This window comes from Carya illinoinensis, chromosome 2, assembly GCF_018687715.1.
Source record: "Carya illinoinensis cultivar Pawnee chromosome 2, C.illinoinensisPawnee_v1, whole genome shotgun sequence".
Classification (NCBI taxonomy): Eukaryota; Viridiplantae; Streptophyta; class Magnoliopsida; order Fagales; family Juglandaceae; genus Carya; species Carya illinoinensis.
Genome location: NC_056753.1, coordinates 33,255,822 through 33,271,580, shown reverse-complemented (window position 1 = coordinate 33,271,580; position 15,759 = coordinate 33,255,822). Strand labels below are relative to the sequence as shown.

Genomic DNA, 15,759 nt, shown 5'->3' with positions numbered 1-15,759 from the left:
GCTGCTTTGGCCCACGAGAAAATAGAAAAATTATATACGTGATGGGAATTGGGATGCGTGGGCCGTGGTGCTTTTACTACAATATTTTTACTAAATATTTTCATAAAACAATTTCAATTATATAGAATTTTATGAAAGTGTAAAAATCATTTCATTTATATTATAAAAGAATTTAATAATTTTTTAATATAATTCACTACCATGAATGCATTTGGCTATTCTAATCTAAGATGATACTACTTTATAGCATTTAGGAAAATTATAGATATACTGATACATGAATAATCTTTTTTAATATCATTTTATACGGTAGTATTTTTTTTATAAAATAACTTATTAAATTAAAATCATTTTATATAAATATCTCAATTTTAAAATGAAGTTGTATAAATGATTGTAAAAAAAAAATTATGCATATATCATTACTTGTTTATACAAGCATAAGAGAAAGAGCTTGAAATGGAAAGCACCAAAAAAGTATAACAAAAATATTTTTTTTTTATTGACACCAGCTATTTAGGAACAACGTCCTAACTAATTCTAGAGGTACACATGCCCTCGGCAAGGATAGAACAAAAATATAAAATACATTAAAAACTTTTATTTAAGAGAGAAGAATACATAAGAAATAAGAGGTAGTCGTAGATATATATGAATATTAAGATATATACCTCACGCATACACCATTCTATTGTATGTACTACCAGCTCGATCGCCTTACAAAATTACTAATTTTATTATTATTGTTATTATTTGTTCCATAATGCCTCATACTCACTGCTATCTCAATTCTCAAACTAGAAACTAGTTCCGAGTGGGGCGAGACCCCTCGAGCGCCAGTTTTGGAGTCAGCCAATGGCACATTTCCTCCATCTCTGCAGGTACTGTGTAATGACCAAGCCTGCCAAAAAAAAAAAACCCATAGCCACACATGATATTTCTTTTCAATTTCTTTTATTATTTTTTTAGATGTTTCTCACTACTATGAACAGATTCAACACCTACCCTTCGTAGGATTTGAATGTAAGGTGTCGAAATCCTGCTGAAGTTGAGGACTGGGCTGCTGTTTCCCCGTATTTGTAGAGGACAACATCATCGCCTTCAGAAAGACACATATATATAGTCAGAATTTATCCAATTTTATCTTCTTCTTCTTCTTCTTCTTCTTTTTTTTTTTTATGTGTGTTTGTGCAGATCAGATTGAATGGAATGACAGCCCAAAAGAAAGAAGACTTCTAAAACTAATGATATATCAAGGAGCATAAACTGCAATATTGGCCTGTGGATTTATATAGATTCGTACTTGTTCCATGACAAAGCAAAATGGGTAAGGCAGCAGCACGCCTTGCAGCCTCATGTGAACTTTGTATTTTGCTTTTTAAGCTCCTGCATGGTTGAAATCTCATTAGAACGTATGGCTAAATGGATGCCTACTAAGATGCATTCAGAACATGCATAAATGTTAAGGCCATAATTCACTAGTTAGACAAGGTCCATCCAGCTGATAAAGATGGTTGTTCAGATGGTAATTCAGATTATAGAAACTGCTGGAAAGACATGAATATAAGATGCATTTGGAGTCTTGTAATTTTCTCATACAGACAATCTCCCTAATTGGAACATGTTTTAGTACACAACTGCAGTGATAGTCATTCTGAACATAGATAAAGAGGGTGCTCAAAAAAAAAAAAAAAAAAAAAAGATCAAGAGATCAAAGAGGTTGATTGTCTGGATTTGTAAGATAGAGAAGCCTCGAAATGAAGTGTACCTTCCCCCTGGAAGCCATCCACTCAGTCCAACGATTGCCCTTAGATTGACAGGATATGGGTTACCATTTCCATATCTACCCAGAGTATAACAAGTTGCAGAGTAAAGGGCCATTGCAGCACCCATGCTAAAGCCTCCAATACCAACTTTAACTGTCAAACAAGTAGTGTGATCAGGAAATTGTCAATAATTGAATCAGTTATTGCAAGACATGATTCTACACATGGCCTGCAAACGAATTTTCTTTTGAAATACGAATGATAAACATAACTTCGAAAGTTAAACCTGTAAAATAAATCAGGCGTAGAAATTGTGGAGATTTATAACAAAGATAAATAAAGAAATTATTTATCATGTTTAGGTGGCTATTTTAAAAATTCTTTGGCCTCAATTACCATCAGCTGGCTCTGTCGACAACAAGTTTGCAATATGTGCTGCAGAAGCATCTAAAGACTCCCAATCATTTGAACCATCTTCAGAAAGCTCGCCTGCATCAAACCCTGAGATCAATGGCATAAACAAGTCAGATGGTCGAAAGATGATAATATATGTAGTATTATTCATCCTTGAAGATATTCACTGAATACCCATTTTGTCATCCCAAAAGAGAGATAAAGTTGATCGATCCTTACATGCAGTGCAAGGAAAACCACCAAGTAAGGTAACAGGACGTGTGGGTGCAGTTGGGCAGATCCATTTAATCTGTCAAAAATTTTAGCAGAAGCCCATGATACTTGTGGATAAGAAAATCAAGCTTAGTAAATGTTGGAAATAATTAAATCGACTTGTGTCCTTACATTTGGAAGAGGAAGTGAGTCTAAGAGCTGGGAAGAGCTGCAACAAAATAGAGCATGGAATGAGAAAACGTGTCTTTCTTCAACTTATAATTCTTTGGTTTTTCATTAGGGTAACAAACAGATATTTCAACCTGATAAAACCACACATGCAACATGGACCTCCTGTGTGTGTGTGTGTGTGTGTAGGCACGTCCAACGTACACAACAATGAAAAATTTTACTCTTCACTGCACATTTAGTATTTAAAAAATTGCCAATATCGAAAGATCTGTCCAATTGTATTTCCTTATATACGTATGGAATATCCTTTGTCAAAGCTCATCTCTAGTTGTTTAGGTGGGGGAAGAACCGGAGGAGTACTGCATGGTCCCATTCAAGAATATGGCACATACTCTTTTCTAAATTATGGCTTCTCAAGTTAAGCTTATAACAAAATCAGACAGGCTATTAAAAGGACAAATAAACAAAGTATACTCATTCACGGTGCTTCTCCTCTCTCCCATCAGTCTTATTCATGGGAATCTCAAAATAATAATAAGAACAAAAAAGAACTCCACATCAAAGAATCTGACATGATAGGGCACGTCAGGATGCTGACATCCTTGAACTCTTCTTTTTTGGTGTCTCTGGAACCAAAAAGTACATCTTTTCACTGTCGGGTATGCACTTTAAATATATTGGAAAGAAATAGCATCGACCCTTGATGGAAAGATAGAATAAAAATTTAGTAAAAATAGTTACTAGTTATCTCCTGTTATAAACTGCGATGATCCATGAACTTACAATTGACAGTATAATTACTGACATCCCAGTATTCAATCTCCCTCAAAATTATCAAGCTCCCCTCATACATAAAACTTTCAAGCACCAGTACTTTTCTTATCCTTCCATGTTAAAGGAGTTAAAAATCTGCGATAAATAAATAAATAATATTTTTTGTAGATGACCACTATAATGCATAAGAGAAATGCATAAAACAACAACAATGAAGAAAGCATGGCAGACAACGAAAGGTAACATCACCTTGAGCCATTATCACCGAGTCCATGAAGCCAGACTATGGTGGCCTGGTGTTTTCCTTTGGGCCGCACTACATGTGTCCTTCCAAAATCCAATGTCCTTGCACTTCGACTACCTGAATTTTTGTCACCAGAATGTCACTACTCAAAGAGCAAAACAAGTTTAAAAATCAAAGAATATAACAGAAGACTCTGAAAGTGGACCAAGAAATTCTGCATCCATTTATAGAGAAAGAGTTCCTACAGCTAATAGCAGCCCACACTACGTGCAAATTGAGATGAAAAAGGTCATGAGGAAGAGGAAAAGAAACAAACTGGAGCCTATATTGGAATGTGTATTGTAGCTCATGTTCACGGTTCTGTAATCTGCACGAATCAGTCCACCTGTAGCAATGACTGAGAAGAGGTGCTGCTATGGAGAAAACCCAGAATGCTAATGTGTATTTATAACCAAATGTGTGGAATAAAACGTGCAATCACGCATCGGTATGTACGTCTATTGTGTGCTCCAGCCACACTTGCACCTATAGCCGTGAAACTCAGAAAGGTAGAGGCATCTGCGAAAAGGAGGGCTATAAAGGCAAGGACAAAAAAGTAGGAAATCTTTTGCGGGCAGAGAATCCATGCAGAGGCAGAGCACATTCGTCCACTCCTAAGCCACCCAGCTAGGAGAGGGGGTTCTGGTTCTGCGACATAGAGAGAATCTATGCTTGCAGGCAGTGGGCAGGAAGAGGAAAAAATATATATTACTGAAAACAAGAAAGAATATTTCAGTTTTGTTAAAGAAACCGTCTTTTCACAATCATTTTTTAGACGTTTTTGATGATTTATGGATACCCACTACCAGTAACCTAAAGTTGCCAGAGCCCAATTTATCTATGAGGAACACCGCCTTAAAAATATCTGCAAAATGGAAATGATCAATCAATGAGTACTCGATAAGAATAAGTGGGGTATGAGTATATCATTTTTCAGTTTTTCTATATGTAATAAGTGAGGTATGAGTACATCATTTTTCAGTTTTTCCGTATGTATTTCAAGGACAACAACCTGGATTTCTTACGCCGACGAGACACAAGACAAAGAATTGAGCTTTTCCTCTCCCTCCCTACTTTTATTTTTCTCTCGTATTAATGCGTTTTTTGGTTGCGATTATATTCTTTTGGTTGCTCAAAGAGACTAACCCACCATAAAAGTAATAGGAAAATCGCACTTTATCCTAAGCTAATGCTTCCTTTCGCAATATCGATCACCATTAAGCCATCAAACTTGTTAATTTTGCCCAAATTTTGATGCTTAAATTACAATTGACCTTCTCACTAAAATCTCACCTGAAAAGTAGGTGAAATAGTAGCATTTTAATGAATGAACCTTAAAGGAAGAGACACTAAAAAAATTATCATTGATCTGTGGATTTTTCCCCCCAAATGTCTTGATGCAACGAGTTCTACTTCTCTATAGTCTCTACTTGTTGAATTTTGTGACTTATGTAATCCCACACCGGTGGGAAATAAGTGAGAGGAAGAATTTTGAGGTTATAAATAAGAGGCTAAGCCTCTTAGTTTAAGTGCACCAGTTGAAAGCTTATCTAGTAACTTTTGACTTTAGTTAAATTCCTCTATTAACCTTTTGTAAAAGGGGAAGAGGTGTAGAGTTAAAGATTTACTAGTGGGGTAGCTTTGTGGGTGTGGTGAGAAGAAAAATTGTGTGATTGTAACAATTTTTCACATAGTGAATTTTCTTCTTTGGGTCTGGTGGTTTTTCTCCTGTTTTGGAGTTTCCACGTAAATTTCTTGTGTTGTTATTATTTCTCTATTTTTCTTGTTATTCCTGCAAAGGGTAGATCCTAGGGGGGTGAATTTGGGAGGTCCAAATTTCCAACAATTGGTATCAGAGCCACTAGGTTCTTTTTGTGGGGTGGAGTTTTGGTGTGGTAGTGTGGATACGTACAGTCTAAGGAGGTTCTGTCTAGAGATTGGAAATTTTAAGTGTGTCCATTGTGACCTCCAATCTTTCCTGGGAACTGACTTAGTGAGGTACTATTCATTTCTATAGTAAATTCATCAAAGCAATGTCAGGAAGTAGGCCTTCAAATCTTGTCAAATTTGAGGTGGAGAAATTTGATGGGAGAATCAATTTTGGCTTGTGGCCAGTACAAGTCAAGGATGTCTTGATTCAATCAGGATTACACAAGGCATTGAAGGACAGACCAACACCTGAAGTCAGCACTGGTACTAGTGTGACTGGTGAAAGGAGCAAATCTAAAATGAGCGATGAAGATTGGGAGGATCTGGATTTGAGAACAGCAAGTGCGATACGTTTGTGCCTGGCCAAAAATGTTCTTGCAAATGTGCATGGAATATCTACGGCAAATGAATTCTGGGAAAAACTTGAAGAGTTGTATCAGACGAAGGGCGTCTCAAATCGTGTGTACCTGAAGGAGCAGTTTCATACACTGCGGATGAGTGAAGGTACAACTATTTCAGATCATTTAAGTGTTCTCAATGGCATTGTCGCTGAGCTAGAAGCTATTGGAGTTAAAATTGATGATGAGGATCAAGCCTTGAGATTCATCTGGTCTCTTCCACCTTCTTATAAGCACATGAAGCCTATTTTGATACATGGGAAGGAGAAAATAATTTTTTCAGAGGTTACCAGTAAAATATTTTCTGAAGAGAGAAGACTAAGTAGTGGAAGTAATGTTCCACTTGAGAACTTAGCGATGGTAGCAACTGGAAATGGGAAGATGAAGAACTCCATGAAGAAGAAAGTAGTCTGCTGGGAGTGTGGACAATCTGGACATGTCAAGAAATATTGTTTAAGGGCTGGAGCAGGTTCGGCAAGTGGCTCCAAATCAGTAAATGGAGATACTGATATTGATGCTAATATTGTGTCTCTCTCCATGGAAGATTTTGCTCTTTAAAAAGAGACATGTACATCCTCATGGCATGCCACTAATTCCCAAAGTTGCCATGATAGAGGATGTGTTAATATTAGCGGGTCCACAAGTTTGCACACAGGCATTGGTTTGGCATTGATGCAGGGTGTGTGGTGGAAATTCATGTCGATGGCTGATGAACTTCCAGGAGAGCCAAACGTGGAAGTTACACCATAGTTTTCAGCAAGGTTATTTTCGACATGGGCCAAAGTGAAATGCTTGGAATTGGTTTATTCTGAGTGGATATGCTTTTATGGTGAAGCATGATAGCGAAAGCTATGAAGATCTTCATTGAGGTGAAGTTTGGCTGTGGGACCAGTCAAAGTCACAAGGTGGAGATTGTTGAATTTTGTGACTTATGTAATCCCACACCGGTGGGAAATAAGTGAGAGGCAGAATTTTGAGGTTATAAATAAGAGGCTTAGCCTCTTAGTTTAAGTGCACCAGTTGAAAGCTTATCTAGTAACTTTTGACTTTAGTTAAATTCCTCTATTAACCTTTTGTAAAAGGGGAAGAGGTGTAGAGTTAAAGATTTACTAGTGGGGTAGCTTTGTGGGTGTGGTGAGGAGAAAAATTGTGTGATTGTAACAATTTTTCACATAGTGAATTTTCTTCTTTGGGTCTGGTGGTTTTTCTCCTGTTTTGGAGTTTCCACGTAAATTTCTTGTGTTGTTATTATTTCTCTATTTTTCTTGTTATTCCTGCAAAGGGTAGATCCTAGGGGGGTGAATTTGGGAGGTCCAAATTCCCAACACTACTTAAAAGCAAAGCAGAATTTTTCCAGTTTTTGTCGTATGCCTTAATTACATCACTAGAATATATAACATCCACTGGCTTTGTTTTCCAAACGGCCAGAGAGAGACACACACAGACAGAGAGTCCACTACACCTGCAATTTTCTTAACACAAGCTAAATCATTGAGTTTTTTAAACTTTCCAGCTGGGAACATAATATCAAATGCATATGGCTCTGAGCCTTGTCTGCATTTCAAATTGAGATACTCTGGTCACTAAATATGTAAAGTTGTAAACTAGATCAAAGTGCCATTGGCATATATACTGTCCTCAACTACATAATTTTGATACGCAGACCAAAGAATAAGAAACACTATAGACCATAGACGAGGCAAAAAAATAGCTCTAAGTCATTATGCAGCACTATATCCGGTCTGACCTATTATATGGAGTTTTCATGCAAGTAGGCATTAGTGAGAAAAACAAAAAAACTCTGCTAGTTAAGCATAAATCCCAGATTTTCTTTTCAGTTGTGAAGAAAGAAGCTTTTATACTGAATAATCTTCTTCTTCATGTGTTTGTTCAGTGGTTATTTATAATCTTTATGTCAACTTCTGCCGAATTGTTATTTGTTGTTTGATGGCAGGAATGGAGCAATATCTCTTCATTCATGCTGGACAGGGATGCTTGGGTGCTCTTTGAGGTGTGCCGTGATGGATTTTCCAGTGTTTATGATAATTTGTTCTACACACCGACTAGCATATATAATTAAATCGATACAATTACAAAGTAGCAAAAGTAAGCTCAATATTTTACCAGTTGACTAAACACTTGGGGAAATGAAAGGGGATTTTTGTTAGTCAACTCCTTCCTTACCCCACAGACTACCAAAAAAGAATCAATGTCACTTAGAAAATAGGGTTAGATATTAGTTGGTGGGTTTGCTAGAAAGATGACAACATATGCTGTTGGCACTTGCTGTTATTGAAGGACTAAAATACTTCCAACGCTGGATCTTTCCATCTGTTCCATGGAATAATTGAGTACTTGTGCAAAATGCCAAAAAGTCTCAAACTTTTTTTCCAATTCTAAAAATACCATTTGTTTTGTTAATCATTATTGTTAATGTGCAAAGCTGGAGAGCACAGGAAAAAATACCATCTGGAGTAGACGTCAAGGTTTCTAATTTAAAGATGATGCCCAACGCGCAAGCATTATACCATATCCCCCAAAACAGGAGGCTGGTGCTCATCTATTGACTTAGCATTTGAGAACCATGCCAAGAAAACTAGGTATCTTTATGCTCTTCATTTCAGGATCTATTATCAATTTGGATTAAATTAGTTAGTGAATGTGGGTTGAGAATCTAGATATAAAAAAAGTGTTGGGCGCTTTTTGGTTTCTTTCCAAGTGTCAATTTGCTCATGGACCAACCCGATGAACCCAGATTCTGCTTCTAGACAAAAAGACCCGGCAAATTTGAAAACCAGACTGATTCGGGTGAAAATAACAAAAATTAAATGAGAAATTTAATTCAAATGTAACGATTCAAGAAGGTCCAAGTTATATTTGTGCATATACACTAAAATGATTAGATAATATCATAATTAAAACTCCATAAAATCAGATAAAAACTTTTCATTTCAAAAAATAAATAATTAAAAAATAATAATATCAAATACAATCGTAGATTGTGCAAGAGTCGTAAATTATATAAGTACTTTGTATTCAATTTAAAAAAAAAAAAAGTTGAGTCCACTATCATAAAATTAATTTTATTTCATACAAACTTCGTATTTATTCATTTTTTTCAAAATGATTACGTGACGTTTACACACTCACAACTGCAACTATCATTTCTCATTAAAAAAATTTATTCACCACCCTCCCGTACTAAGCCGGAACATTAAAAGCAACCTCCAACATTTATTCCTTATCAACAAATATGCTACTAAAACGAAACATGGAAATGGCTAACAATGTGGTTAGTTCAGTGAGGCCGTTGGGTAGTCATTAGCCTTAAGCTTGATGGTTTGTTGATAGGTTTAGCTACGAAGATAAAACACAAAATTACAAAATTCTCGTTTTATCTAATCTCATCATTATAATTTTTTTAAATTTTTACATAAAATATAATAAACAGTTTAACTTTTTCAAATTACAAAATAATAATAATATTAAAAAATAATATTTTAAACATTTCTGTAAAACCAAAACTTCTTATCCCATTTACCAAACCTAAATCCATGAGCTTCATAAAACATGGGTCCTACCCAAGTAGGTAATATAGGCTTTGATATGGACGAAGGTCCCATCTACGTAGATCAAGGGCTTGAACCATAGGCCTACAGAAAATGAGTCAAGCGCAGCTGAATACATTTATATGTTTAGTAGATAAAAATTTTCATCTCAAACTCAAAATTCACATCTCATCATTATAACTTTCCTAAATCTTCATACAAAATATAATAAATAATTTAACTTTTTCTTAACTTTTTCAAATCTCAAAACAATAATAATATTAAAATATAATATTTTAATATTTTATCTTAATCTCAAAATTTTCATCTCACTTACCGCATGAAAATAATTACTGGCTGATTCCGCATGAAAAGAATTACTCAAAATTTTATCTTAAACTGAAACCGCATGAAAAGAATTACTGGCTGATTCTCCAAAATGCTTTGACCAAATAAAAACAGCAATAATAATGAGGTGAAACCAAAATCCAGCATTTTGTACTGTTTTAAATACTACAGACCTTGAAACCATGAATGATAAAATATAAAAATAAATGGAGTTGATGTGTGAAGACAGGATTGTACAAGATTTTTATTCGACGACGCATGCCTTTTGCTGGCAAGACCAAAGGGAAAACACAAATTCGTTCTACTTGTTCATCTGAAGGGAATTTTTTTTTTTAAAAATAGTAGCCACCAATTATTTGGCAATTCATGACAGAAGACCAGCCTGTGTCTACATTACCCACAGTAAATAGTCTATCTCAAACGTTGCAAGAACGAAAACCACGTGAACTAAGAACCAATCAAAACAACCAAAACTCTTTTCAAGGCTTTTGAATTCTGAAAGTTGTCTACGTTGGAAATTGCCTCCTCACCCTCCCCAATATTTTATTCCAGCAGGAAAAATTGAAAGCTGCAATTAGTGATGATGATCATCGTCACCGTGTCCATCTGGAGGTCCTCCAGGTCCAACCACTTCCAGCTGTGAAACATTAAATGAAATAGTTAGGGACACTCTACAACGCTGCTGAAACCAGCTAGGTATTTTTACTGTACAGAGTAACAAAGGCAGAACATGAGAAAAACTAATTGCTTATTCAACCCAGGGCCATTCTAGAACTGATGCACGAAAATTTAGTAACTAGTTTCTGTAAATTTGATTCTCCTCAAGTTCATCCAAGTCACAGCTTATAAGCATAGAAGTTGAAGCACAAACAAAAAGGGGTATAATCATCCAAAACGATCCATACAGGATAATATGTCTTTTTCTGAAACCCCAAGATAGAATCTGTATGGAATATAAACAGGTTAGGTGATGATCATGTTATAACCATGAAGCAATGTAAATCACTGCTCAAACATGAATCCTACGTTTATCATGAAGCAACATGGGCCATATAATCATATAGTTTATATTGAGCATTCCCTAAATCTGTTCAGTATGTACAGGGTGAAGCTAACAGCACCATAGTCATATTGGATCCATGGGGTGGTCAATCCAAATTTGACAATCCCACTTACCTCAAAATACTGTGAGCACACCGGGCATTCATGTGGCTTGCCTTTCTCCAGCCAAAACCAGACAACATCATGTTCATCCTCTGCAATTCAAAAGCAAGAAAGTCAAACACAAGGGAAATCAATTAAACAAATTATTTCTTTCATGTACTAGGACAAGTATATGCACACACAAATGTAACAGAGAAATAGAGAAAATAAAGAGGCACTCACCTCCTTCACCTCCAGGGCATCCAACTATTCTCTTGTCATAGTAGGACTTGATAATTGCAGGAGAATCCTACAGCCATACAACAGAAAGAGAAACAAATTAAACAAAAAAAGAAAAAAAAAAGTCCCGCATCAAAAATCATTTTATCCTTTAGGCAAAAACCAAATATAAACTAAAGAAAAAGACATCAACGGGGAAATGAAAATACGCCTCACAAGAAAGGCCTAGGAATAACAACTTCATAAAGTCATTAAATTTTACAAGTGTCTATGTCTACTAATCTAGTAAAGCAACTTCAAGAAAAAAGTCTTCAAGTTAAGGAAGGAATGCTCGATGCCACCAAATGTCCTTACATTTCTTTCTATACAAAGGCACCGCGAGAAAAAAAAATGAATAGAGAGATGTCATTGAGGCCCCATTTAGATACAAAGTGTTTGATCTTATCTAATCATTACAACTTTCCCAATTTTCTACACAAAATATAATAAACAATTCAACTTTTTCAAATTCCAAAACAATAATAATATTAAAAAATAATATTCTAACAATATTTTATTCAACTTTCAACTTTTATCTCAACTCACTATCCAAACAGCACCTAAGGCCTGGTTTGGTTACACAGACCAAACTATTTCATCTCATCTCATATAATCATTACAATTTTCCAAAACTCTACACAAAATATAATAAACAATTCAATTTTTTCAAATCTCAAAACAAGAATAATATTAAAAAATTATATTCTATCAATATTTTTTTCAACTTTCAACTTTTATCTCATCTCATCTCATTTGTATAACCAAACGAGGCCTAAGAGTGTTCAAAAATTAAGAAATGCGGGCTTGAAGAAGCATGACACCCTATTTTTTATACGGGAATCAAACTTTACCCCCAATACAACCAAGTATTGGCAATATGGTACCAAACCACCATCAAATGGCTCCCAATTTAAAATAGATTTTTGTTATATAAAAGCAAAGTCACGTATTAATCTGCGTACCAATACTGATTTCTTCATATTCAAAATTTAAATTAACACTGTTTTCAATCAAATATATTTTTTGACCAATCACATTAGATTGGCGCACATATTAGTGCACAGTTATGCTTGCAACTAGATTTTTCCTTTAAAATATGACAACAAATTAAGGTCTCATTTGGTTACACAAATGAGATAAGATGAAAAATCTGTGAGTTGTAGTGAGATAATTTGTGATAGTAGTGAAATAGTTTAAGTTAAGATTTTTATGGGTTTTTGAGTAAGAAGAGAGAAAAAGTTGAATAAAAAAATTATAAAATTGAAAGAGGTAACGAATATAATTTTTAATATAATTTTTGTTTTGGGATTTGAAAAGTTGAAAATTTGAAATTGGTGTTTGGATGTTGAGATGAGATGAGATGGTTTCAAATGTTTGTGAAACCAAACCAAGACTAAGAGCATTGACAATGGTCTAGCCATTGCCAAGTCTAAAATAGAACTCAAATATGGTCTTTTAGCTATAATATGGACTTCTAGATAGATTAGTCCACATTGGACTAGCTATTTTAAAGTCTAAATAATAATATAATATTATTTATTTTAATAATATTTGTTTTTTTAATATTTTACAAATACACCTCATATATTAATTAATAACTTTATTAAAAAATAAAATTATTAAAAATTTATATTAAAAATTTACTACAGAAGGGCAGATGTGGGTAACTTTACCAAGACAAAGGAACAAAAGATGAAGGCCAAAAACGAGGGAAAGAGAGAGGGAAGGAGATGAAATAATAAAATATACTTTTGGACTCAGAATAGTGGCTCGCCAGGTTTGGAAATGTTCTAAGATTTACTGTAGCACAAATGTCAAGCTTTACAAGTATAGCTAGGCCAATGTGGATGTATTTTTTCACATTTAGTTAAAAACTAGACTTAGCAATGGCTATTGCCAGTGCTCTAACAAGTTTATAACTTTATTCATCTGATAAACCATGTCACGTGATTAAAAATGAAATTCATTTAAAGCAACTGGATCTTTTTACTTGTGAACTTCTTTCTCCCCCCCCCCGCCCCCGGGGGCCGGGTTTTATATATTCTTAGATTTTAATAGTGAAGCAAGCAACAAGTGATCTTACAATTGCCCTATTATACTGGTTTTTACATAAAATATCCTATTTACACTGAGCTTTACCAACAAATTGCTTTCAAATAAAGACATCTATTTGTTCAAACAGAGGCATCAACACTGAAATTTAAGTCAGTACAATTGAATACATCAGTACAATGTAATTCTTTGGTAATTTTTCTTTGATGAGTATAATTATTGGATAAGTTTTAAATAAACAAAAAACAAATCAAAGAGGCAAAAATTCTCAAACAAGCAGCCTTCAATGAAGTGACAATCGTATGTAAGCCTGTAAGACTGCATGCTTCACAACAACAACATAATCAATTGCCATAGGATTAATTTTTTAAAGCTTTTGTCTCCATCATATATTTTCAAATAATAATTAAATCTACACTTTAAACCGCTAGTATTGACCCATAAGCTCTAAATTATTGATTTATTTGTATGAAGTGGTTGAGGCCACATGTTCTTACCCAAAAGGGATAAGGGGCATAACACAGGAAAAGAAGGAAATAAAATTGGTAAAAAAACTGAAACTAACCTTTGTACCGAAAGGACCATCTGGATGATCAATATCAAGTACTTTTCTTCCCTGCGCAAGCGAAACCGATCGAAATAAGAATCTTCTCTCAAACCCAAAGAATACACAACATATCATTTGGTTACCTAAATTAAAATTTTATAAATATTAAAAGTGTAATAAATAACATTTAGGTTACTCCTTCCTTGAGCTTGATATAAAAACACATTAGCTCTATCTAAATTTTTTATTCATTTCTTTCAGATTTTCCCAGAAACCAAACAAGTCGAGAAATAGAACCAATACTAAATAATTAATCGAATAATTGGATAAAACCAAAGAAATTAAAACCTCAAGTTCAGCTTGAAGCTCCTCACGCTCGTGCCCGGTTGCTATTGGCATTACATCTTCAACCCGCTTCTTCACTGCGCCCTCCGCTACAAAACCAAAAAAAATAAATCACATAAATCGACAATATGCACAAATGAAAACAGATGGGGATGTGAGGGGATCCAAGGGAGGGGGATAAGGGTCGAGGGAACACCGGAGCTGAAGCTGGAGTAGCGGAGATAAAAGTGAGAGGCGGATGGAGGAACGAGGGATCGGGTAGGTAAAGAAGCGGATCGAGGAGGGGTGGCGGCGGCGGCAGCTAGGGTTTTGAGTTGGGTAGAGAAAAGTCTCCGCCACATGCTGGTGAGACGGTGTTAGGCACTGTTGGGAGAATGAGATCTCAGGTCACAGCCCTCCTTTCAGAGTTGTAATTTCCTCTCTCTTCTCGACAGTGCGAAAGACTAGTTTCTACCTTTCTCTCTCTCTCTAAAGCGACGAAAAATGGCGAGAGCGTGAGAGGGTCCAGGGAGGCGGGGATGGTGGTGGGCACGAACTCGACACGTGTGGAGCGAAATCGCACGTGCGAAAGGGCAAGGGAGAGGGGCCCATATTTGAATCTTTTGGATGACTCCGAATGGGCCTCTGCGCTGGGTTTCCAACTCATTTCCCGAGTGGCTAACACAGCCCAAAAAAATTATTATTTTTCGACTTAAATTTTATTATTTTTAAAAATACTTAAATTTTTAAGAGAAATGTTACACATCATCCCATACCATATATTTTATATATTAAAATATTATTTTTTATTTTTTATTTTATTTTATTCTTATAAAACTAATTAAATTATTCTATTTATCATCAACACACTACATATTTATAATAGAAAAAATGAAAAAAAAAATTAAAATAAGTGTGGTGTGTGAAGTGTGGGAATGATAAGAAGATTTTTCCTATCAAAAAAAGTAAAAAAATTGACTTGAATAACCTGATTCTTAAATCGAAATCGTCGTTAAAGATAGGAAATCTGATCGTAAGTTCTTTCTTCGAAATGTCAATACAAGATGCCTACTAACTGTTTTCTGCATCTTGTTGAGTTCATCATCCAAGGGTTTGCGCCCCATTTGGGATGAACCAGGGATTTCACGCTCAAAACGGAAGAAAAAATGACAGTACAGTATCGAGATCCTACGTCTGTAGAATATCAATTCTTGCGTCAACTTCATTTTCTGTGCTGAAAACAACAGGAAAAAATAAAAAAATAAAAAAATAAAAAAGGAAAAAACCTGTGGGAAGAAGAAGAAAGAAAGAGAGTTGGGCAGCGCGGACCGGAAGCACGCTGCACGTGGAAATGAAGAGTTTGGATGGAAGGCCATCATCTTCCAATTGGGCTCTAAACTCTTTATACTGATAGTTGCTACTTGCCAAAAAAAGAAGAAGGAAAAATATAGTTATAAGCATAATTATGTATTAATCTGTGTATCAATATGATGTGATTGGTCAAAAAGTAAATTTTATTAAAAATAGTATTAATTTAAATTTTAAGTATGAATAAATCAATATTGATACA

At 35.0% G+C, this 15,759-nt stretch overlaps 2 protein-coding genes across 3 annotated transcripts; both read right to left on the bottom strand.

The window, feature by feature from the left end:
* Positions 1-478: 478 nt before the first annotated feature.
* On the bottom strand, positions 479-4,364 carry LOC122301103 (acyl-protein thioesterase 2-like). Its single transcript, XM_043112192.1, has 9 exons — positions 3,899-4,364; positions 3,588-3,699; positions 2,565-2,601; positions 2,400-2,469; positions 2,163-2,267; positions 1,769-1,919; positions 1,304-1,386; positions 1,006-1,099; positions 479-901 (listed from the first exon to the last, which is right to left on the bottom strand). Exons 1-9 carry the CDS (start codon positions 3,930-3,932, stop codon positions 805-807), a joined length of 783 nt encoding a protein of 260 aa, XP_042968126.1. The 5' UTR covers positions 3,933-4,364; the 3' UTR covers positions 479-804.
* A 5,698-nt stretch (positions 4,365-10,062) lies between these two features.
* LOC122301100 (putative cytochrome c oxidase subunit 5b-like) lies at positions 10,063-15,665 on the bottom strand. 2 transcript variants are annotated; one of them, XM_043112189.1, is made up of 6 exons: positions 15,476-15,665; positions 14,214-14,299; positions 13,884-13,934; positions 11,231-11,297; positions 11,021-11,100; positions 10,063-10,481 (listed from the first exon to the last, which is right to left on the bottom strand). In XM_043112189.1, the coding sequence occupies exons 1-6, from the start codon at positions 15,648-15,650 to the stop codon at positions 10,419-10,421; spliced, it is 522 nt and encodes a 173-aa protein (XP_042968123.1). In that variant the 5' UTR covers positions 15,651-15,665; the 3' UTR covers positions 10,063-10,418. The 2 variants fall into 2 exon arrangements, with proteins under 2 accessions (XP_042968123.1, XP_042968124.1); XM_043112190.1 differs by lacking the exon at positions 15,476-15,665 and adding an exon at positions 14,407-14,919.
* Positions 15,666-15,759: the final 94 nt, after the last annotated feature.